The sequence below is a fragment of the Equus caballus genome, chromosome 4 (assembly GCF_041296265.1).
Source record: "Equus caballus isolate H_3958 breed thoroughbred chromosome 4, TB-T2T, whole genome shotgun sequence".
Taxonomy (NCBI): domain Eukaryota; kingdom Metazoa; phylum Chordata; class Mammalia; order Perissodactyla; family Equidae; genus Equus; species Equus caballus.
The window spans coordinates 10200123-10226516 of NC_091687.1; the positions used below are offsets into that span (position 1 = coordinate 10200123).

Sequence of the window (26394 nt, forward strand, 5' to 3'; positions counted from 1 at the left end):
TACATCTCCCATGAAATCAACACACTTGCATTAACTGACTCATTTGGAAGATGAGGTATTTAGCACATACTCATTACTACCTCCTTCCCTTACCTATTTTAAGGTGAGAATACAAATATTTTCTATTTCTTGGGTCACTTCAAATAGAATTCAAGAGAAAAGTTAGTAAATACATCAGTAAAAACTAAAATCTTTAAGTTCTAAGCATGAATCCAGAGGAAGAGACTGTTTCGCTATTGGAGTCTCCAAAATTTAAAAATGGAATCATGAGCGGTTATTATAGATAAGGGATATTTACCCCTTGTCATGTGCACTGCAAACAACTTTGCAGCTTATTGTACATTTTTAAATTTTCTTTAGTTTTTGAAGAAACTTGGATTCTTTTACTCGCGTAAATCAAACCAAATAAAAAGTCAACTCACTAAAGAAATAGAACAAATTGTAGACAAATAAGAACAAGAGTCAACCTCAGTAATAACAAAAACACAAAAACCAAAACGATGAGATATTTTTGCCTACGGAATCAGAAAATATTTTTTTAAGAACTGAGTTTGGGCAAAAGCACAAAATAGACACTCCTCTTACACTGCTGGTAGGAATTCACATTGGGAGAAACTTTCCGAAGGATCATTTGCCAAAACGTATCAAAATTCTTTAAAATATGCATTGCCTCTTATTCCCGAGGAGAAGTAAGAAGACTATTTTGCAAAGATGCTTTTCACAGCAGGTTTCTTTTGTAAAGAAACTGAGAAATGGAAATTATCTAAATTTGTAAAAGCAAGGAATCTAAATGATAAAAATTAAGAGCATAAACAAAAAACAAATTAAGTTAAAAAAAAAAAAAGTATTATGTAGAAAAGAATTTGGCCTTGCCTAAAGAAAGGTCTGAGCTTTGCCCTGGGCTTCTGGGAGGTAATCTACGTCACACCTGCACACCTGACAGGTATGTCTTTGTTAAAGGCGGGGCCCATCACTTGACAGTGTTATGGTGGGGGCTGGCCATGCCAGAAAGACCAATGCTGTGGTTTACAGTAGGAGCTCTGGGTCACCGGGTATCAGTCAACCTGGAAGCTGAGATCAACCATGCGGACAACCCATCAAGCAAGCAATCATGCCTATGTACTAGAGCCCCAGTAAGAACCCTGAACACCAAGGGGGCTTCCCTGGTTGACCATCTATGCCAGGAGGATAAAACGTTCAGAGAACTATGGAGGCTTCACTTTTACTACCATCTCAGGCTCTGTCCTATGTGTCTCTTCCACTGGCTGAGTTTTTGACTAGTATGTATTCCCTGTAATAAACCATAATTGTGAGTATAACAGCATTCAGTGAGTTCTGCAAGTCATTTAGCTAGTTATCAAACATGAGGGTGGATTTGGGAACCCCCAGAACTTGTAGTTGGTGTCAGAAGTCTTCAGTCGGCTTGGCAGTCTGGAGGACGACGCCCTCAAATCTCACTTGGTAGCTGTGGGTAAGTACAATCTGGTCTTTATAAATACTACCATATTTACAGGTATTTGTGCATAATATACATACTGGAAGTACATACTCCAATATATCAGCATTGGTTATATCTGGGTGCTGAGATATTATTATTGTTTAGGTTGTCCCTTTTTAGGTTTGCTAATTTTCTTCAACAGATATTTATTTTGTTTATAATCAAAAGATAAATATTATTTACATGATTATGTAGCAAATTCATTAGTCTTAAAACAAAGAGAAACCGAAGTTAATCTTGATTGTTACAGCCATCATTCTGGGGACCCGCAGCACATATTTTTATCTTGAGTGATAATTGAGTTATCATCATTATGCATATCAGTTTCTATAATAGTTCTGTAACATTTAATAAATAACAGGATTTCAATATTACAGCTGTCAAAGGTAAAAATCCTTCCTCTCAGAAATAGGGACAAATGCCTTTCATGTAACTATCCTTCTATTTACTAGAAACAAACAACAACAAGAAAAAATGGGAAAAAGAGAAAGGGTACAGGAGAGAAACCGGAGTGCAAGATTCTGTCTTTCTTCAAGACTGATTTTTCCAATTGCCTGTTTCAGACATATAATTGAGGGAGTGTGTTTGCAAAGATGGGAAACTGGAGTAGATGTAGATAAGGGTAAGGAACCAGAGAAAAATGGCCTCAGCTGTATTTTCCATTAGCTACAATTTTATTCCTAATGGAGACATGTTTGGAATTCCAGACAAATATAAGTGAGTTTGTTCAAAAATCAATAATGTCAAGCCGACACTATAGAACATACAAAAATATTTCCTTAATGGAACAAAAAAAGAAGCACGAGTAAACAGGAGGGGGCGAGGACCAGCACATACCTTCTAAGTCCAAGTCCACCACAGGTGGCCTCAAGTTCTTAAATTTAAAGAAAAGGCAAAATTACCAACATGTACACCTCATGTGATAATCAATGACCTAATGTAAAACGCTTGAAATAAATACACTTAGTATGGATTATGTCAGCTCTTCAATTAGGAATAAATTCACAGTCATTTCGAAAGCTGCTTTTAATGGTGTTCTTTGTGGCAACTCCTTTTCCCCTGACACTCCTCATCATCCCACCTTCAGCTATTGGTCCCCCAACAGTGAACCTAAGAAATCAATCTGCTAATGTATAATGTGTAAGGCTCCCCTGACTAACAAATGGATAATTGATTCCCTCACAAATGCTGCATCCCCGTGGACCAGGGTGGAATGAATAAGAACCAGAGATGGGATCTCATCTTTGTTCTCTCAGAGATTCACCGGTTAGCCATCCCAACACCCACACGACCACCTCTGCAGCATCCTGCTCTGTGGTCACCGTCAGCAAGCAGGCTGCCCCTGCATTACACGTGTGAGAAGCAACAATTGTTCTTTCAGACTTGGGAAAAGCTCATTTTACTGCTTATTTCACTCTCCCCTGATGATGCACCCTGAGGTAAGCAAGACCTCCATGTGGACTTATTAAGCCTCTGAAAAATACACCTAATGGTGGGTTTTCTACAAATCTACAAAACAAAATTAAATAAAAGAAATATTTACTTTCTCACTGACTTACTCTATCGCCAGAACGGCCTAACCTTTAACTATAAACTCAAACCTTCTCAGTTGCTCTAAAGATTTCATCTCAAGGTTCGCATTTAACCTTCCTTTGACTCAAGATGGGGAATAAATTTATCAACAGGTAATCTTGAAGTTGGAGAACTTCTGTGAAGCTTTCTTGGAAGTCTCAAAATGTGGGCTCGGTAAAAAGAGAGGAAGATGTAAAAACGCCAGCCAGTCACTCTCGAACACCACAGCAACTGGCTGGTTCCCAAGCCTCCATTGGTAACTGCTCTCCCTAAGGCCACCAAGAACTTCCTGGGGCTGACGCTACGGGAACTCTTTCATTCTTACTTTACTCCGCCACTTTGTGACAAGGTCACTCTGTGACCCTGCTCAACACTGCTTCTTTCCAACTTTCTCTTCCCTCAGCAGTGACAAGCACATTCTCCATTGCTGAACTTATCACATATAAACACTGTTGAAGAAAAGAATAAATAAATGATAAAGCCTTTTTCTGTTATTTATGGTCCTGTGGCAAAAGCTAAATACATCATTTTTACCCAGCACACCAATTCCAAAAAAAGGCTAAGAAAACATGAACCCATTGCATATTGTTTGGGTGAATACTTAAGAAAATGGGGGGAAAAAGCCACACCAAAAACATTAAATCTCAAGTAAACAAGCATGACAAATACTAGGGGAAGAGATTGAAAAAAATCCTACAAGAAAAGATGAAGAATATACTCCTAGTCTGACTTCAAAGCAATATTAGATTCTGGATATATAATAAATGTTAAATAAATGAAGATGTAAAAATCTTCAACAACAAAAAAGATAAAAACAATGATTAATAAACATATAATGAAAAATGGATTAAGGATTAAAACAAAATAGTGCAAAAGTCAACACTAAATTTAAAATGACGCAGACAAAAATTAAGAGACTAGACATTTCAGTTACCATGAGTAAATAGAAATATCATATTAATCACCAGCAAACTAGTTTGCTGACTTTTTACTTGAAAGTGAGAAGAGATGATGACCTTCATTTAAACAGTAAAGCTATACAATGTTTTCACCCCAAGGGCAGATAATGAACACCCACTCCTCTCAGAAGACGCCTCACCTCCTTTCTGCTGGACAAGATACCCCTCTGAAGTGTTCCAACATGACTTTCCATCAGAGCACACCTGTTTCAGAATAAGAACTCATTCTGTGACCTGCTCCTGGCACTTAACTTGAGCTCCTAGAGAGCAGAAAATCCAGCAGCTGGCACAGAAGAGCTCAAAGCTGCCAAAAGAACGTGAACCCCAGTCTTTCAGAGCCTGAGGCTCTGAGCTAGAAAACAGGTTAAAATAAATAAATAAACGCTCTGTAAAAAGACAAATAATTAAGAGCAAAGTAGACAAAAACAGAAACAGAATTTTGTTAACATGTTATTTTCCTAAAAATAGGAAAACTTTTAAAGAATGGTAAAGCCTCAAAAGAAGTTCAATGGAAAGAGTCAACTTCTAGCATACCCTGCTCTTCTGGGACCCAAAGTTTTCAATACTCAATATCAGGCTTCAATAGCTGAAGAAGGGCAGACAGTCTAAACATGGCAATCATTTCCCCAACTATAATCTATTTTGTAGTTAAAATGAATATACAAGAAATGTGTCCTCTTAGGAGGTTTTGAAGACAAACCTGCCTCTCTAAGATTTAATAACTACATTAATTTGAGGTTCTTGAAGTGATAATCCAGCTTTTAACAGAAGCTGCTGTTTCTGCAGATGGAGGGAAAATGCGTTCGTTATCAGCAGCAATTCACTCCAACTTGAGAAATAATCAGGAAATTTAAAAAGCTGCAAAATCATTTATTTTTCTACTCTGAATAAACAGAAGGGGTAGTGGTGAAATGTGGCATGGCTGCAGACAAGTTACATTTAAAATTTTGCATGACAATGTGGCTGAAATATCCTTTATTCCACAAACAACTAGGGATCATCTATTACTAAATTTACACTTTTAAAAGTATATTCCTTTTCAGAGAAACAGAAAAGACATTCCTAAAATTCGTATGGAACCACAAAAGACTACAAATAGCCAAAGCAATCTTGAGAAAGAAAAAGCCGGAGGCATCACATATCCTGATTTCAAACTATATTACAAGGCTAGAGTACTCAAAACAGTGAGGTACTGACATAAAAACAGACACATAGACCAATGGAACAGAACCAAGAGCCCAGAAATAAACTCATGCATACATGGTCTAGTAGTATTTGACAAGGGAGCCAAAAATACTCATAAGGGAAAGGATAGTCTCCTTAATAAATGGTGGACATTCACATGTAAAAATAATGAAATTGGACCTCTATCTTACACCACTTGCAAAAATTAACTCAAAATAGATTAAGGAATTAAAGGTAAAATCTGAAACTGTAAAACTCCTAGAAGAAAACATAGGAGGAAGGCTCTTTGACATGGGTCTTGGCAATGGTCTTTTGGATATGACACCAGAGGCACAAGTTACAAAACCAAAATTCAACAAGCAGGGATTACATCAAACTAAAAAGCCTCTGCACAGCAAAAGAAACGATCAACAAAATGAAAAGGCAGCCTAAAGAATGGGAGAAAGTATCTGCAAACCATATATCTGACAAGGAGTTAATATCTAAACTATGTAAGGAATTCATACAACTCAAAATAGCAAGAAAACAAACAATCCAATTTAAAAATGGGCATAGGACTTGAATAGACATTTCTCCAAAGAAGATATACAGATGGTTAACAGGTACATGAAAAGGTGCTCAACATCACTAGTCATCAGGGAAATGCAAATCAAAACCACACCAGGAGGTACCACCTCGCACCTGTTAGGATGGCTATTACCAAAAAGATAAGAGATAACAAACGCTGACAAAGATATGGAGAAAAGGGAACCCTGTTGCACCCTAGATGGAAGTGTAAATTGGTTCAGCCACTATGGAAAACAGCATAAAGATTCTTCAAAAACTTAAAATTAGAACTACCATATGATCCAGCAATCTCACTTCTGGGCGTATATTCAAAGGAAATGAAATCAGGATCTCAAAGAGACATCTGCACCCCCATGTTCACAGCAGCATTATTCACAACAGCCAAGTAAGGGAAAAGACCTAAGCATCCACTGACAGATAAATGGATAAAAAAATGTGGTGTATATATATGGAATATTATACAGCCATAAAAAGAAGGAAATCTTGCCATTTACAACAACATACATGGACCTTGAGGGCATTATGCTAAGGGAAATAAATTAGAGAAAGACAGATACTGTATGACTCACTTATATGGGGAATCTAAAAATATCCAACTCTAGAAACAGAGTAAAATGGTGGTTGCAGGGACCGGGGGTAAGAAAATGGCGAGATACTGATCAAAGTGTACAAATTTTCAGTTATAAGATGAGGAAGATCAGGGGACCTGAAGTATAGCATAGTGACTATAGTTAATAATACTGTATCGTATACTTGACAGTTGCTATGAGAACAGAGGTTTAGTGTTCTCACCATAACAACATCAAAATGATAATTATGTGAGGTGAAGATGTGCTAACTAATCTTATTGCGGTAAATGTTTCGAAATACGTACACGTATCAAATCATTACACTGCATATCTTAAACTTACATAACATTATTTGTCAATTAAACCTCAATGAAGCTTGAAAAAATAATTCGAATATTCTAAAAGAAAAGTACTAACCTATTTATATAAGCAAAGTTGATTTCCAAGTGAAAAGTATTTATTTGAATAACTTCTATGTTAAAATATTGAGCATACCAGTGCCATTTTAATAACAGGAAACAATTACATGTCTATTACTTGAGGTGATATCTGTTGCATTCCTAATACAGGAGCTCAAAACGACTCCCCAGATGTCATAATCTACTGAACTACAAATGATTCCCCTCAAAATGATTTCAAACTAGCCATAGCTACTCAAGGAGCTTTATGGCTTATCATAGCTTTCCCTTGATACTGCAAGGCTAATGTGAGTAAATATAAAATGATTACTTTAAGGTACAGAGAACACTGTCTACAAGTATCTCCAGATAGCCTTAATAAGTAATCTAGAACGTCCACAAGAATACTGTTTGATAGAAAAAAATAAATTTAAGTATCTCTAATTAGCCACTTAAATTTAACTTCCATTCTAAAGATCAAAAAAATGAAATTACCCTATTACAAAATGAATGTCCTTGCCTCTAACTAATATCTTGAAAATAATTGAAAAGAAATAAAAATCATCCAGGAAAGAAAACAATGGAAAGAAGTTTTAACGAAGAGTCCCCTTACTTGGAAAGAAAATAAAGTAATTTTGTTTATTCACTGTGTCATCACTGTTTTAAGTTAACCCTTGAGCTTAAATTTTCTGCACTTATAAGAATGCTTATAAATCAGTCTTTGTTATTCATTAAAACATTCCTAAATACCTTAATGTTTAAAAGTATCCTCTAATCAAGAGCTTTTAACCACTCCCCCATAAGAGCACATTGTGTGTGACTTGGATGCTATAAACGTACAAGGACCGTTTGCACCCTCACCTGACCCCTCCAACCCCAGGCTGCTGTCTCTGCCCAGCCCCTGAGACCCACAGCCCCTGCGCGCAGCAGACCAGTGAGAGGCTCAGGCATTCACCTCACTGCTGCACCCACCAGGATAGCACAACCTCCAAGAGGCAGGGGGCATGGAACGGCCTTGAGCCTGTGGAAGCCTTACTACGTAGGTGTTCGTTTTCTAAATCCTAACAACCTTTAAAAGCACAGGGAGGATTTGCAGAGGATGGCCTCCTAAGAAGCTGGCATACCGCTGATTCCTAGAGCTGTTTTCTTTTTGTTAAACTTCATCTTCTGCCTGTGCCTGCCACATCCCGCGGACAATGGTAGGAGGCTGGCTCGCACATAGCACGTACCCAAAGACAGTTATTCACAGGCTAGGCACCGACTGAAACATCGCTTCAATAAAAGGTAAAACCGGGCTTTGGTCCACATTTCCTCATTTATTTGCACGCCAGGGACTGTGCACATGGTGAACACGGTAAATGTGGTCCTTGTCCTTATGAGGCTTGCAAATCACCGAAACACTGTCCATGTTTAAGACAGTGACCTTCAGCGGATGCTACAAACCTGCAGCTGTCCTCTGCAGAGAGAGGGATGAAGAGCGAATCGGAGTCAGAGCTCATTCGCCCCACCTGCTTAACAGTTCAGAGGAGATACTTAGAGAAGTCGACCTGTGATGCCTTGGATGGCTGTCTACAATACTAAATGTGGCAGGGGAGTGAGCAAAACTTTTATAGGAACTTGTAAATAAGTCAGTCTAAGCAACAGCATAAGGAGCCAGCAAAGTTTCTTTGTAGTTTCTGTATTGGAAGAATTGCTGAGCACCTGCCAGTGAGCAGACACTGTGCTGGGTTGTGATGCCATTGTAAAACCATCTGTTTTACTAGAAAACATTGTTAAAAGAATAAAAATTTGTTCCATATATAAATGATCTGAAAAGAAATACAATTGAGTTTTCAAAATGGTGAAATATAATGTGTGAAGTATGATAAAAACTATTTGTTTTTAAACTAAGTAAATATTGTCCTTGCTTATCAAAGATACAAAGGAAAGAGTGATAGAAAAGGAAAGCAGTCACTAGAGAAATGCAAAACCACTGCAGTATCAAAAGAGAATAGTACAGAAGAAAAACTTACTAATAAGTGCATTTAACAAAAGAGCAACTAATATTAACAAAAACTCTACATGATATAAAGAGGATTAAACAAAAAAATAGACAGACAAGGCCTGCCTTCAAGGTGTTTGTGTACACAGAGTCTGGGATCCCAGCACTTGGCAACACTTCTATTTGACAATTTAACACAGTATATTACAGATCATTGTTTATATGACCAGCTCCACGACTGGTTCGACCTGAGAACAGGGGCTGTGTCATGTTATTCTTTACATCCCATGCATATCCTTACAGAATGTCTGCTGAAGGAATAAGAAGCAATCACTGAATGTGACATACGTACTTTCATGTGGGGCCATCAAGGAAGGTGTCAAAAAGAAGGTGGGCCACTGAGCATTTCCAAAGGTAATGATAGGAAAGTACATTCCAGCACAAGCCAAAGGACAAAGTCTAGAGAGGGTGCAGCCCACAGTGTGGGAGAATACCGTAGCCCACACAGCGGCAGCCCTGAGGGCCACAGAGAGGAGCTCGGCTTTATTCCACAGCATCAAGGAGGCGCGAGCGCTTTCAGTGGGGGAGCAGCAAATCCCAGTGCTCCTTCGGGAAGATGACTTGGGCAGCTGTGTGAAGGATGGATCAGGAGGGACATGAGGCGCAGATCAGTGGGGTTTCATTGCAATAACCCAGGTGAGATTCAGTAAAGACTTGAACAAGGGTGGTGGCAATAAAAAGAACGAGCAAGGAAAGAGCGAGCTGAGAGAAGAATCTGGGGGATATGGAGGGATATGAAGGAGGATAAGCATCACAGAGACGGAAGTGAAGACTGATGAGCAAGAGAGCACAGGGCCTTCTGAAGGGATGATATCCACCAGGGGCCTGGAAAAGCCTCGTCTGTGCAGCTTGGCAAACACTGGCTTTTTCCTGGCTACAGTATTTAGATTCAAAAAGATACCTGACCTTGTCTGGCCTACTAGACTCCCCTGATAAAGAGAAAGGACTTACAAAAGATACAGTACCTGGTCTAAGGAAAAGACAAGACCTTTTTGGGCACGGTTAGTGCTGTCAGCCCAGGGAGCCAGGCCTCAGCAGAGCAGGCGCAGGGCAGGCTCTTCTGTCCCTATGGTAACTCACAACACACAGCCCAACTGGCCTAAATTATTTCAAATAAAAATGTAGCATAGAAACAAACACTGATGTTTCAACACCCAGACATGTTCGGCTAAAAGGTGGGCACCGTGAATATGGCGCCCTCTGCAGGTGGCCATGCCCCCAAGACTCCTAGCCTACAGGGTTCTAACACTACAATTCCAGAAAACAAAATTCTTCTTTTTTTTCCCAGAGAACACTGCCCTAGGGCATATAATAAATTTTTTTCTCTAAGAGTTAAGGCAACAGAAATGAGGTCGTCGCCCCTGAGACCATATAACTAGAAAAGGAATAATAAGCATATTGCTGTTTTTCAAAATTAAGTCTTAGAGGGCTACCCCTTAGACTGTCCAAATTTTAAGCATCTGCTACGCCACCCCTGTGAGGACAAACTTCATCAAGAGAAGCAGCTCGAGTAAGCCAAACACAGCCCAACTCCATGATGACCGCAGAGTGATGTGAGCACCTCACCAGGGCCCACAGACGTCCCTGCTTAATGTCTCAATGTGCAAGTTAATGATACCATCAATGATGGAGGACAAATGTGTTACAGATGTTCCTCCTTATTTTTTCTTGCTTTCATTTGTAACTTAGCAGCAGCAGCAATGCTAATGCATTCTATTTATCTAAAAACATTTGAGAAAGTAAAGCCTTTGTGTGTCCACAGGTTGGAAAGAAAATCACTTCTAACAAGGGCAGCACTAATAGTTTAAATAACTGAGACCAAGTCATTAATCAAGTAGAAAATGCCTACCTCATTTTTCAGACATAAGATGAAGAGCATTTAAAACTTCATCAGTTCAGCTGTACTGTCACCACAGAAATTACTGCTATGATGCTCTCCAGTATAAAAACAGTGCTTTATCACTTCCCCAGTAAGTCATTTCCCAAGCAGATTGTCATCTCTCAATGGTTCTCAAAAGAGGCATCTTGTAAACCAAGTTGCAAAGTGCCCACACTAAGACGTTTTTCCTGGAGTCAACTCACAAGACCTCCCCAGGAACCACTTCACAGAGCCCAGTTACATAAGCAAGTATGTTCTTAAAAGTCCAAAGAGAGAAACCTGTTCATGCCATGTGATAAAAGATACCCGTTCCCAAATAAACAAAGGATCTGACGGAGCAGGCAGCAAAACCACTTGGTAAGAGTGGGTATGTCGAGGAATTTGCTCTTTCTCCTTCCCTTCTTTTTCCTTTTTCCTTCCTGCCTCCTTCCCTTCTAATTTTGCCTCCCCTGGACACTGTCAGGACAACTGTTAAGCCAACCATATAACTGAATTAAAAAATAACAGCTCTCCTGCAGGAAGTGTTGTAAACATCTGCAGTCCGACTCTTGGCTTGAGTCCCTCCCTCATGATGGCTAACTGAGCCTTGTGCTACACGTTTTACATGCATATCTTATATAATCCTCAAAATAATCACATCAACCAGGGATGCAACTCTACTCTACATTTTACAGACAAACGGAAAGAGAGGTTAAGTAATTGCTCAAACGAATGAATGTGGGGCAAGGGCTGGAAGCCAGGAGTCTGACCCTGAGCTGGCTGGCAGCCACAGTGCCACACAGCCCAACTGCCACCTCATGACCACAACCTGCCAACTCCAGACCCTGGCCAGCCACCCCTCTGCTGGGTATGATTGCCCCGTTAGCCTTCATCTCCAATCATCCCCTCAGCACCTTTTCTGCATCCTTTCTAGGGTAGCCAGATTTCCAGTAATGCAACCGAGTCAGGGCCTGAAGTGAGACTAAGAAAAGAAAATGGGGAATCAGTAGGTTTGGGAGGTTGTAAAGTTTCTGTGTAATTTTTTTTCTGTCAAGACAAGAACTTCAGACGCCATCACGCTATCAAGGAATAGATCCTTCTCCTCACAGCACAGTGAGGATTTTTTTCTTGAGGAAGAATGAAGACTTAAATGTAAAAAGGAAAACCTTTGGAAGAAAACGCAGAAAGACACCTCTATGACTTTGAAGGAGCAAAAAACTTTTTCCTCAGAAGACATAAAAAATACAAACCATAAATGAGAAGATTGATACAGATTTACTGCATTCAAATAAAAAAAACTTCTGAACCACTGAAAATACCATAAATGAGGAATTAAAAGATAAAACTACAGACTAGCAGACATCTGCCACTCTTCCATCAAGGAGATGCGTCCAGACTCTCTAGGCCCTCTGCCCCTGGAGCAGAGCACCCAATTCTCTGGCCCATCACAGGGTCTGAAATCTGGTGTTGATCAGACTTTAAATGTTTTGCCAAACTGATGGGTGTGAAATGGTATCTATGGTTAGGATAATTTCACATTTCCCTGATTACTCCATGATTACTAGAGAAACTGAGCATCTTTCCACGTGGTTACTGGAGACATTCGGGGTTCTCCATCTGAGAATTTCCTGTTCATACTGTTTGTCCAGTTTCTTTTTGGGTTGTGTGTGTTTTCCTCATTGATCTGTAAGAGTTTGTTATAGAAGTCATGTTTTAACAAAAATGTTAAAATTTAACACTGTTAAAATTTGCTACAAACACCTATGTTTACAGCTTTTATAGAACTTAAAGAATCAAAGTAAGTGAACAAAGACAATAAAGTTGAGACTTAAAGTATTAATTTAGTGTGAAAACAGCTGTTGTCCTAAAAGTAAATCATCAGTGTTTCATTTAATATGGAACAATTTATTTCCAAGTGTTAAATTTAACTTGCTGGTGACTTGTGATTCTGAGCCATCACATGAGCCACCCTGATCAATGTTGTTATTTCTGCTTATAAACAACGAACTTTTTAATTACAAATCAATTTCGAACTTTACACACATACTGACAGCATATGAAGTAAACAATTCTCAAAAGAGTAAACAGTCTCATTAGCAAACAGAAAAATACACACTAAATCAATAAATTCCTATTTTCTAGAAATCTAAGTGGCAAAGAATTTTTGAAGGCTAACAGCTAATGCTGGATGAGACACAGTGACACCTTCTCATCATACAGTGCTGGTGGGAGGCTAATTCGGTATTACCTAAGTGCAGGGAAATGCAGCAATCTGCAGCAAAACCTTAAAAATGTTCATAGCATCTGACCCAGTGATTTCACCTCAAAGGATCTGTTCAAAGGAAATAAAGTGTCACAAGATTCCCCAGCCGGCCCTAGGATGCTCATCCCAGTATTCCTCCCAGATTTAGCATCATTCGATAGGAGTACCAGGCACAGGACAGTTGGCTCCTAGACAGCTCCAGGCAGTACGAGACCTGCTTTTCTGTTTAAGAAATTCATTCTGTGTGATCAGAGTGGGGCTCATCCCCCTCCCCTAATTTCCACTCTTAAGTCAAGCCTAGTCAGAGGAGCCTATCAAATGACCTACAGCAACCGCTTCAGGGGGAAGTATGTACCGCAGCCAGGCCCAGCAAAGTCTTTCCTGGCAGGTTTTTGCCAGAGTGACTGAAGGAGGAGTCCTAGCTCGCTTATGAGGATTATAGTTCTGTGACACGGGTCTTAGACTGTGGACTGACCTTGACGCCCACCAGACGAAAAGAGCCTATCCTGGAAATGGGGACTCTACGACACCGTCTGAGTCCTGAAGCCGCACGTCACCTTGACATACAACAGGAGGAGCCAGTAATCCCACTGTTGATTAAGTCTGGCTGAGTCGGATTTCTGCCATGCTCTGAAATAATATATTAATTTTTTTTGCACTAAAGTAAAATGGAATCCTATTTTTAGACTACCTCACAGGGCATTTAATTCTCTCTCTCTGAGATGAAACTCTTCTGGAAAATCTAACACAATTCTGGTAGACTTCCTGCCTACTAGGCAGAGATACCCTAACAAGATACTTAGTGCAGAAGCTGCTCTCTCTATTATTGCAAACAAGCCCATTTTTCTGACCTGAAACACAGTGCCAATGCTCTGGGGGAACCTCAAACAAATCCTCAGTAACCCAGACCCCACTTTGTATGGTGTCATTTATAGTGTCAAACACCTTACAGAACATCCAACAGTTTGGGGTGACTGGATGCAAATAACCTAAGTATTTTGATGTGTAAACATGACCTCTGGGAACACATTATTCTATTTTTTCTGTAGTTTTGTCTTTTTGTTTTCTAAAAACAGCTTTATTGAGAAATAATTGACATACGATAAACCGCACATATTCAAAGGGTAAATCTGGCAAAGCTGTGAGATATGTGTGCATTTGTGAAAGCTTCACCATGATCACTATAATGAAAATATATCTATCAGTTCTGAAAGTTTCCTCACGCCACTTTACAATCCCTCCATGTCACGCCTCTGGCCATCTCCAGGCAACCAGTGATCCGCTTTCTGTTACTATAGGTTTGTCTGCATTTTCTAGAATTTTATATGAATGCAACCATAGAATATGTAGCCTTTTGAGTCTGGCTTCTCTCACTTAACTTCATAGCCTTGAGATTCCATGTTGTCGTGTGTATCAAAAGTTCATTTCTTTTCATTGATGAACAGAATGCCATTGTATGGATATAGCACATTTTCTCTCTCCATCCCCCTGTAGATGGGCATATACATTGTTTCTATTTAGCGGCCATTATAAATAAAAATGATATGAACATTCATATGCTTCATTTCCTAAGTGTGGAATGGCTGGATCATATGGTAGGTGTATGTTTAATGTTTCAAAAAATCTGCTACACTGTTTTCCAAAGTGGTTATACCATTTTACATTTCCACCAGTAGTGTATGAAAGTTCTGGTTTCTTCACACCCTCACCAATACTTGATTAGCAGTCTTTGTAATTTTAGCCACTCTGAGAGGTGTGTAGTGGTACGCATTATTACATTTTACTTAGTTTTAATGTGAATTTTTTCCTTTTCTATCAAACTAACAAAAGCAAAAGTGTTAAGAGTCAATAGCCGCCCTTGGCAGTAAAGACTTTCTTCTTAGTAGAGGTGTAAAATAAGGACTGAACAACCAAATGATAAGAATGCTATAGAAGAATTTCACGTCTGGATGGACAGATGAACAAAATATTCTTTAAGTTCCCATTTATCATAATATATCATGACTCTATCAAATGAAAATATTTGGGAATTATAGCCAAAAAAGTAATTTCTAGAGAAGGCTAATAAAACAAACAGAAAAAGGGAGCTTGTTTAAGGAAGAAGTAATACACCATTATTTTGAAACATACTCTGTCAGGGTTTCCACAGACTGAAAAGTCTATTATTAACAAACTCCAGGTATAAACTATTTGCTATTAAACTATATACACAGACACTCATACCCCAGGTAAAAGCCCCTGCCTCCTGGTCCAAGACATCCGATTTACCATCACCGTTTGTTTCACTTACTTCCCTAAACAATCTTAACTCCAAAGTCAGTCACCACAACGACGCTGACATGAAAACACTCCATGTCTTTGTTTTTCCTCCGGCCCTTCTGCCCAACCTGCTGCCTAAGTCTCTCTCAGTGCATCTCACCATCCATTCTCTCCTCTCCACTCCCCTATTCTCAAGCTACCAGAGGAACAACAAAACGTCTATGTAGATAAAACGTCTGCAATGACTGTTCCTAGTCCTTTCTGATTCCTTGTTTCACAGGAAGAGTGCATCAGTCTGTCCAGACCCACTCCAACAATCAGGAAATACTCCTTCATCCTTCAAGATTCACCTCAAATGTCACTTTTTCTGGCTTACAAAGTTAATCACTCCTCCTCGGAGCCTCCACACTGTTCACAATCCTTTTAAAGTGCTTATGCTGCAATAAGCACCTGACCCCAGAGAAAGAGGCATCAGAACTGAGGACCCCCCCACCACAGAATGGGGTCCACAGTCTTCCTGACAACTAGCCCCAGTCTGCTACCCAGGTCAGAGTCCTATTCTGAAAAGTTAAAATTACTTCAACCATGACTTTGAAATGTGTGCAGTACCAGGGTAGCTTCGTTCAATGAAGAAATATTTCAAACTTTAGCTATTTAAGACATATTTTCCCAAATGTAGTTACCACTAAAGGGTCAGATATTACAATATTCTGTAAGCATGATATTTTAACTATTCTAAATGAGAGGAGCATCCTTAAAGCTGAATATATTTTCTTAGTCACCTCTGTGCATAAATGCTACCAAAGTTATCAACTTACCTATAAATACTTAATCCACACACTGGAGATTATTTAAGAAAAAAATGCATAAAATTGGAAATATGACTTTCCTTGGCACCATTCATCAGAAGTTAGAATGAGTTCTGTTTAAGTAATTCTCAACTCATTTGACACATTTTCTTATCACTCAAAATACCAAGTCCAAATATAGGAAACAGGTTCTTTAAACACATAAGAATCTGAGACCTGCCAATCAGTCTTAGGTATTACAGACACTGGTACATTTAAGCCAACAATGTACCACTTTGATAATATCAAAAGATACATGCCATGCTTCCCAAGAAATGATACCACATCTGGAACAGCATCCTATAGATGGGATTTGCTTCAGGGTGATAAGCCAGTACCACAAGACCAATAGTAGAGCAGTTTCCTTGTTCAAGGAGAGATAAATTAAGTTTTTAGATCTGCTTCAAGGGTTCTTTTAATAAGTAGTCACCCCAACATTATCCTGGCCATGTTATGAATAAGCTCGAAATAGCTGGGCTCTTCAGGGTATTAACGAATGCAAGGTATCTGCATTAACTTGCAAAGAAATGGTTATGTTCAAATGATATCCCGTAACGTACACACAATAACCCTGATATGTGAAAGGAAGGTGTAAAACCCTGCTTATCTGGAAAATAGTCCAGATATAGGCAACTTTTCAGATTTGGAATTATTAGTTCAGCCAACTTCTATCAATTTCTTACTTTTTACCAGCTTTTATGCTAAGCCCTGAGGATGCAGAGTTAAATTACATACAGAAACTGCCCTCAGGAAGCTCACATTCTATGGCGAGAATGACACAGATGCAAATAATCTCAACAAAATGACTGTACATTCAAAATGAAGGTATCACAGTAAAGCAGATGATTAAATCATGTGAAAGATAAAAGAGGTGTTTGTGAATATTAAAAACGCAGTCTAAGAGGCTTCAAGGAACAATAAATTTTCAGGATTATATTGGAAAGAGAGAGATGAGCGAGAAGACAGGCATTTCGTTGGCTGAAACATGAAAATAAACATGGGTAATCCTGCAAACAATATTTATATATCAATACAAAGGAAACAAAAAACAAGACTGATTTATATTAGAGATTAATTCCTCTAAGCCAAAGAAAGCAGTAGAAGGCCAGGAATGCAATCTGGAAGATGGCCGAGTCCCCAGGCCCAGGGACAGAAATGAAACCACGGCCATTTAAACACCAGTCACAAAAACGTCTTTCTAAACTATGTAAGGGAAATGACTTAATTAGAGCGTCTAGATATGTGAGGGAGGCCTAGAATGAGCCAGGAGACGAGGGTAGAAGAGGAAGTGGACAGGGAATACAGAACCAAAGCAAATCAAGCCCATTTCCCCTCCGTTTCCTTACTTGGTATCTTTTATATCTAGAATGATCTCTAAAGCCTCCTCAGCTTCTAAACTTTGATGACTTTATGAATTCCCCATAGCAACTAGGAAAGGTGATATGTTAAAACTTGATAAGTATTGCTACATAAAAGGGTTACTTTCCATAAGTAGGAGTTAAGGTTGAGACTCAATATAACAATTCCTAATTCTCAACCCAACGGGGAGCTGAGGGTGAAATAATACACAAGAGTGCAGAGAGGTGACTCCCAGAGACCCACGGAGAGGTTAATTTTCATGGGTCTGTTTCAGAAAACCAGTTTCATGGGTATGTTTCAAGATATTATCAAACAATATATGCTTACTGGGTACCAAACAGCCCCAGAGAAAAGAGAGGGAGGAACAAGGGGAGAAGCATAGTAGGAGCCATGGCGCCCGCCCTCCAAACCTTAAATATGCATGTGAAGCTGGAACTGACACCAGGAGGGACTAGCGCTGCAAGTGAATAGTAACAATGCAGTTCAGAGAAGGAGAGGACATCTCAGGACAGGAATCCAGGGGACGCACATCACAGAAACAGCAGAACTTAATGGAAGAAGAGCCACCATTCTAGAAAGATATAATTAAAGACTGGAAGCAAGCATATCCGAGGCAATACTCAGGAGATGGTGAGCGGACCACAGTGAAGAGGGAAGAAACTGACACCAAGACTCGAAAGGTAGGTTTCAGCATGTGACCAGGGTCTTTGACGCTTAGCTAAAGAGTCAGGACTTTACCTGGGAAGTCATGAGGAGCTATCTAGCATTCTCGGAGACCCAGAGATGAGACTGCTGGGTGGGAGAAGGAGCAGAAATGGACACCTATTAGGAGGGTGTTAAATTTTGGAGCGTGAGCTAGTTAAATATTGACAGAAATCTGGGTTTTCACCAAAGATTAGCAGTAAAGAACAGAATGTGTTAGTTGAATCCCAAATCAAAAACAGGAAGAGAAATATCAACAGACTCTCTAGGTGGAGTCAGGGGGAATCCTGCACCGACCTGTTAGGAGATTAATTTCAAAAAACGTGGTATGTATCTTAACATAAAATGCCCAATAAGCCCCTGTTCTGTTTTGGTTTTTTATCTCTTTCCTTTTGTAACCATCCATTTTACAGGTATTTATCTGATATATCCCGCCAGGGCACCATGACAGCAAAATCTTCGCATTTTCCATTTCTAGCAAAGAAACAAAAACACATAAAGGTAAACGGCAGAAACTTATGTTTGGTCAATGGAGTTCTTTACTCTCCTTCTAGCACACGTAAAATAATAAAGATTTAAAACATACAGAATAATGCTCCAAATACTGTGCTCATTGACTCCTAATTAGTCAGACTTAAATTAACATGCTTAAGGAAAGTGGAGGCTATTAAAGAGAAAGTAACTACTATGATTAATGGCATTACCTAGGCATAAAGGCCATGTGGGAATTTAAAAGGAATTTGAGATTCTCTAAGGGATTAAAGTCACATGTCACAGACTGGTGCAAGCAATTAAGACAACCATTATTCAGGAGAATACGGCCTGATCTATATTAAAGAAGGCAGTTTTCTTAGCAACTTGAGCCCTTTTACATGAGAAGCAAGGCCTATTTTAATTTTATTCTTTGAGTTAAGTAAAATTGAATTTTATCAATTAAGTCTGAGTTAACATAAAGTTACATCAAGAAACAATCTTAAAAAACAGATTTGTGGCTAAAGCATTTTAATTAACACATATTCTGAATATTTCAAATGTACCCAAATGTAAATATCAACAGGCAAAATAAAGTATCATCCTAGTTGATTTTCCGTCTTGCCCATCAAAAGAACAGTCATAGATGGTTGGGTAACACAGACTCCTCTCTATCAACCTTTTTATGTAACTGTAGAAGAATATACAGCTGTAGGAATAATCTTAGTAGCATGATTCATTTGTATAAAGATCCCTGAGGATACCAACCTAGGAAATTCGCTGGTGTTTGGAAGTGAGTAGAGGAAAGGGTTACTTCAACAGACAAAGGATAATTTGAGCTTTGCTCAAGGTCAAAGAGACATACACGTGTCTAAGTATTTCTGTACGGGTGTGTTATGAAGTATAACTCGTATCGAATAACGTGCACAAATCTCAACTCTACAGTTCAGTGATTTTTACATATGTATATACCTGGGAAACCGTCAAGATGGAGACTATAATCAGCACTCCAGAAGAATCTCCTGCGCTCTCTCGCAGGTCAAATCATTATTTGACCTCTATCATCATAGTTCAGCTTTGCCTTTTCTTGACCACCATATAAAAGGAATCATACAACATGTACACATTTGCGCCTGGCTTCCTTGGCTAAACATTAAGTCTGTGAAATTCGTCTATGTTGTTACATGTATCAATAGTTTATTCTTTTTAACTGCTAAGAATATACCAGAATTTATTTATCCATTCTACTATCGATGAACATTTGGGTTGTCTCTAGTTTGAAGCTATTAAAATTATGCTACTATTAACACCTGTCTATATATTTTTTGCGGACATACGCACTCCATTCATTTTTCTTGAGTATACACCTAGGAGTGGAACTGCTGGGCGATTAGGCAGGCATATGCTTAGCTTTTGTAGATTCTGCCAAACGGTATTTCTCCTGAAATATTAATGGGATAACAAATAACTTTCTTCAACATGCAGAATGATTTATTTAGTTATTTCTTCTTTTATATCATATATATTTAAAATAACGTTAGACAGTCTCTGGTGCAATGATTCCACTCCATCACAAATAGCAGAATCATCTGGGAAACCTTATTAAAGGAGAGATTCCTCAATGCCCCCAACCTCTGCCAAACAAAACTCTATTGATTGGTGAGGTTTGAACCACTGCTTCACGACTTCTACTACCAGACTCAAAACTATAAATGTAATGAAGGAGTTGTAGAGATATTTCTTGGAAAAATAAAAAAGGTACACAAATATAAGGTATTATTATTTATCTAATTTTATTTTGTTTAAATTATCTTCGCCTAGAAGCAGAAACTAAAGGGCATTTATTCATTAATTTTTTAAAAAATACTTGTTTTACTCTCACACATTTCTAATGAAAAAAGTTCTTGATTAAATATAGTAATCATTACATTCAAATAAAATTAGTAAATTCAAGTCATAACAGTGTTTTTAGAATTAAAAGAATTGTTTTTTAGGAACAATGATACAGAGCCACACAAAGCAACTACATCATCAGAAATAGGAAAATAAAATAATAAAGGAAAAAACTCATCAGAGACAAGAAGCTGAAGATTGAGGCTCCTTTCAAAAGATAATGACAATCTGAAACTTGTCACCTGAAAGTCATATACCTAATATGGTAACAATCATGAAAAAGCCAGGGCCTCATGAAAAACTTGTCCACAGCAGACTATCAAACTCTTGAGTAAGGCAAACAAATAAAGAAAAATAGCACCACGGCACCTTCCTCTCCTGCCAAAAAAAAAAGAGTGCAAAGCTATAGAGAACTTAATTTTCAAAGACGTCACGTAAGCAGGACCAAAAAAAAGAAGTGAAAAAAAGTGTGGGCAAATTTAGGAATGATACCATAGATGACCTGAAAAACGTTGTAAGATACACTTGACATAAAATTAACATCAGAAGATGTCACTGAAGGCTTACACTGAGCAGACACAGAGACTGACTGAACAAACGAATGAGTGAGCAGACACACGAATGTACTCCTGCAGTATCTGTCTTGGTTTCTCTTTTGGCAGCGGAACCAGTGGTAGACGCACCATGAACCTTAGCAATCAAGCACGACAATTTCTATACAATATTAAAAAGCAGAGTGTCACAGAATCATTGAACTGGAGCAGGAAATTTAAGAGACCACGTAGGCAAGTTCTTTTTTCAAGGTGAGGAGACAGGAGTAACACCACATAAAAGGGGTCTGCCCAGCAGCAGCGACACATTTTAATGGATGGCAACTGAAAGACCAAACGCTTACGTCATTAAGACGGGTGTCCAGTGTCCAGGAGGTAGATGAAAGATGGCCAAAAGTATATTCCTCTTGCCTGGAAGTGATGCTAAAGCAAAACAAAAACTCACAACTTTCCTGATCTATCAGTATGATTAGAGCACGTAATTCCCTTTCTGGAATATTCCAAAGGTTCTACCACCATTTGGCGGTTCCGTTTCTTTTAAGTAAAACAGCATCCCTTTTCCTTTCATATGCAATGTATCAGCTCTAGAAACTGTGGTTTCCTTTATAAACTACACCAATACCTCATGATGGCTCTCACAACAGCGCTGACGCCTTCTTCAAAAAAGTACTATCTGCCCCTGAAACGATCCCCTTTTTCATCCCAAATGTTCACATTCACACAACCATGGATGCTCTTGATACTTTCAAGGTACATCTTAAACACCAAAACCAAGCTTCAAATTCAACGTTTCCTCAATGATTCTAAACCACAATTAAAAAAACAAAAAACTTGGTTCTTCAAATTCAATCAATATAATCCCCTAAGAGTCCAAGCATAAAAATACTCACATAAAATACTAGTTTTATATATTTAGAAGAGAGAAACTGAAGCAGCAAGGTGATCAATCAATTTTCAATGACATTCGGCATCTAGAGAAGATGATGGGGCACGTACTTACAACTGACACTAGTCACCAAATGAGAGGGTCCATGCTGTAAAGAGTCCACAAATGCCCAAGTACGTAAATTAGCACGAACCCTGGGCCGCCAAAGCAGAACATGCACGCTTAATCGCTGCGCCACTGGGCCGGCCCCAATATTTTTTTTTTTAATAACAATTCACTTAGACATTCTGCACTGTTACAATTTAAAAAGAACACACATAGGAATATTTTAAATGCTCCATTTAAAGCCAAATGGATGACAATAATTAACTAAAGAATCGCCATTAAATGGATTCATAAAAAGAGATTTTTAAAGGGAGTTTGTATATAAAAGATACCCAGCCAAAATATATAACATATACATATAGAGCTCTTTCTTTGTAAGTCCACCTCTAAAATTTTTAGCATATACTATTAAGTTCAGAGTTATACTCTTAGCACCCTATCATTTAATTGATAAAGATCCTTCTTTATGCTATTAAAACAAACAGCTAAAATTAAGATCCTAAGGCACACATTTTTGCATGAAATTCAGCTCATACATTATTTTATACTGTATACTTACTACATCAAACTTCTGAGTGATGTTCCCCTGGACATCAAGTAAATAAACCTTGCCATAATGTGTGCCAAGTGCCAAAAACTGTAAGAAGAACAGAAGGGTCAGTTTATTAGCATACCATTAATACACAATTAGTAATAAAACCATTTTGAAAGTCAAGCCTCCTTAATGTGTACGTGATCTGCAATGCCCTGGAAGATATGCGTTCCTCGGAGGAGGTTTGTCTCCAGCTTCAGGGAAAGAACAGAACGGGGCCTATTTTATTGTGATAGTGCAAGCTAGCTGTCAGAATGACTCATGAGGGCCCTCATCTACTGACAACTAATGGTGTGTATGCGCTCTGTACACAATGCCTGCTGGACTGAGGCAGCAAATTAAAATGCAGCTGTGAAAGCATGACCAACCTACAGTTGAACTCAAAATCAGAAAGGAATGATTAAGAAACTCACCTTAATTTATGGCAAATGTGTAAATCTGCACTATCATTTAAGTTCAACATAGACATACACACACAAACAACAAAGTATTATTTTTTAGAAAGGAAATCCATGCCATATAGAGAGATAAAAATACTCAGATGTACTTATACTATTGGTTAGCATTAGAATGCCTCTGGAAAAGTTAATGTATAATATGGAGTATAAATGTTTATATCCTAATGCAAAAAAAATTCCTTTTTTGTCACAAAAAAACTACTGTGCTACATACTCATTTTATGATGTGAAACTAGTTCATAACTCCCACTGTTCCTTTAATTCTCTGAACTAACCCTAAACAAACCAGAAGAAACTTTAGGACTACCTGAAATACGACATGAGATTTTTCTCCCTTTTTATTTCTTTGCGCATTACTCAAATAGTTCCAAATTCTCTATATTTCACTGCATGTTAGCATGCTTCATTGCAACCTATAATGAAATGCTCAAATTTACAGGCACTACTAAGCGTTTCAGTCAAGCAGCACAATCTTTAAAAAATAACCCTACAGAAAGTCAAGATTTAAAAGGATTTCTCAAAATGGAATGGCTTAAAATGAAATTTCAGTCCAGGCACTTAAAATATGAAGCTACATTAAAGAGGAGTCACAAAAAGGGAAAGAAGGGGGTTCATTAGAAATTCATCCCCTGCAATGCCTTTCACTCCCTGCAAGGTTGCCTTTTTTCAGGAAGAAAAAAGTCCCCGGGGTAAAAAAATCAATACTGGTTAATAAAACATCAGGTGTGCAGACATAACTAGGTATGACGATTCCGCTGCACAGGCCTGCCTGAATGCACCAGGTGCCACGCCGATTACTCATCCAGGGCAGACAGCAAGCCGGGTGAAAACAGGATGCCTGGGCCTGGAAAGGGAAGGGGAAAGAGGGAATTCTGGAGGGAAATTAGCCTGAATATTTAAACCAAACAGGGATGTTTCCTCCGAAGCAAAAGAACATTCTAATCAGAAATAGAGGACTGAGATGGTTGCAATTTTTTCCCTACAGTTACACTCTGACAATATTTGAATACAAAAATACTACATAACACTAGCTAAAAACAAACAACACTCCACTTCATTCTGAGACCATCTATGGGAAAAGAATGGGTCTTAAAAGCTCCCTGCACCCCAAGTACTCGACAGTATTGATTCGCCTCATAAATATTGTATTTCATTTGTTAGAAAACCAAGGGGGCTTGGATCCTTAAAATGCTTTAATACTGGGTCAGCCTCTGACCCCTCTGGGAAGGCCGTTCTTGAAACTCCAATTATACTTTATTTTTTCGAAGTTTTAAAGATTCTGTGCAGGGTGCTTTACCGAAATATTAATGCCTTCCCTTTTTCTTTTTCCAAAGTTACTCATTTCATTCAATACTTAAGATGGAAAGGAAACACAAGATAGTTATTTTGGTTTTATAGTTTCAACTTAAAACTATAATTACTTAAGAATGTTTTTGAAAAAAAAATGCAGTGGTTTTTATGACAAGCTTTTGTTTAGAAAAATATTTCATCACTTGGATTAGATAAACTATTGCTGCTCCTTTTAGAAATAAATAACTTCATGTGCCCTTTGAAGAAACCAAGTTTGATAAGCCAATCATACAGGTCTTAAAAAATTTATTTAACTAACAAAATCATTGATGATTCATACTTCAATTTGCTAATGCTTTCAACTACTTAAAAGACAACAAAAAATGCAGAATTGGCCACAAACCACAAATGTAAATACAAATTCTTTAAATGTGACTCTCCTTCCAGCCTTTAAGTCTTGCACCTCTTTTATAACTATTAATTTTTTTTTTCCACGTAAGAGCACTTAGTATCCAGGATGGGCAAATAATAACTGCAATTTAATCAGCCACTTTTGTGTTTAATTACAGAAACTTGACTCATTTTATAAACTATCAGATCAGGCATCAAATTCTTTTTCTGAACCCTCCACTAGCATAACTGATTCTACTCTGAATGACTGGACTTTTTGTCAGTAAACAAGTAGGAGAAGTGATAAGCAGTCCTTTGGACACGAAAAAGGAAACAAGAAATATCATATTTCAAATATGGTCAGCTGTATAATATCATCTATGCTTCACATAGCGTTTTATAGTATTCAAAGCATGAGAGCAAGGAATGCCTTCAATACACATGAGGAAATAAGTCCTGAGAGTAGAGGTGACTTCCCTGGAAAGTCAATCAGTGGCAGTGCTGGGGCCAGAATTAAGAGCTAAAATACTCTCAACTGGATCAGAAACCTGATGAATAGAAAGATGGGTCTCAGATTCAGAGAGCATGTTCTAGAAGTTAGCACTGATTACAAAGCCCACTCTCAAGCTCCTTGGCCAAGTGGTTTGAGTACAGTGTTAATAAAGTTTGATGTCTTGGCAGGCAAACTTTGTTCCCCATTTCATCCATTCAGTGGTCCATTCAACACACAAAAAGTATTTAAAATATGCTCAGATAATAAGCAAGCGTGACTTAAGTGGGGACGGTATAATGAGGGAGAAAGATATAAAAAATTAACTGATTAAAATTAAATTTAAAGACTACGCTTAAAATGCAAGTATCTCTAAGACTCTATGGAACATGAGGGGTGTCAGCTGCACTGAAATGTGAAGGAGAGTTAGACAGCAGACATGGAGGCAGCTTGTGGTAAAGACCATTTCAGACAGAGTGGATGTGATGTACTCCAAGGCATGGGGTCACATAAGGAGCTGGACAAAGTCAAGAAATTCTAAGTAGTTTTACATAGCGGAAACATCCAGTTTGTGCCCAGGGGAGGAGACAGGCAATGGGAGTGGAAAGGTTGGTTAACAGGAGGCACTTGAATATTTATGGAGAAATGAAGGTAGGAAAGCAGAGGAAAGGGGGGAGGACTGTCCAAATCATGAAAACATCAGGAAGCCAATAAAGAATTCTAGGAAGGAGGATTTGAATTTCTGCAAGATTACTTTAGTAAACGAAGTGTTATGAATGGACTAGAGTGAAAGCAAATCTGGAGGAAGACAGATTGGTTTGCAATGTGTGCATTAGTCCCAGGGAGAAATGACGAATGTCTGAACTAAAGGACCCTGGGCTTAGGATGGGAGCAGATTCAAGCAAGTGAGAAGGGGGTGGAATCCAGGCAGAAGAGATGTTGTAAATAGGGACAGCCAAGCATTGCCACCAGAGCACCACACTGATGGCAGAAAGTGGTAAGACATAAGGCCAATCCTACAAGGGGGCAAGATCTTAGAGGATCTTACATACCATATTGAGGGGCTTAGACTTTACTTAGTAGATAAGGAAAATTATACATGGGTTTTAAAATTTGTATTTTCGAAAGATCACTCTGGCAACCAGATGGGAGGCGGGTTTGAAGTGGAAAAATCAGAGGCACATGAGTAC

General features: G+C 38.5%; 1 protein-coding gene across 10 annotated transcripts in view; it reads right to left on the reverse strand.

Annotated features, from left to right (window-relative positions):
- VPS41 (VPS41 subunit of HOPS complex) overlaps positions 1 to 26394 on the reverse strand; it is a 178661-nt gene that overhangs the window by 113472 nt on the left and 38795 nt on the right. For 8 of the 10 annotated variants that reach the window (XM_023638941.2, XM_005609089.4, XM_070265500.1 and 5 more), the window contains one exon: positions 22544 to 22621. The exons of the other annotated variants lie outside the window; for them this stretch is intronic. In XM_023638941.2, coding sequence (XP_023494709.1) covers positions 22544 to 22621 — 78 coding nt within the window. The remainder of the gene's footprint in view (positions 1 to 22543; positions 22622 to 26394) is intronic. 10 annotated transcript variants of the gene reach the window in all.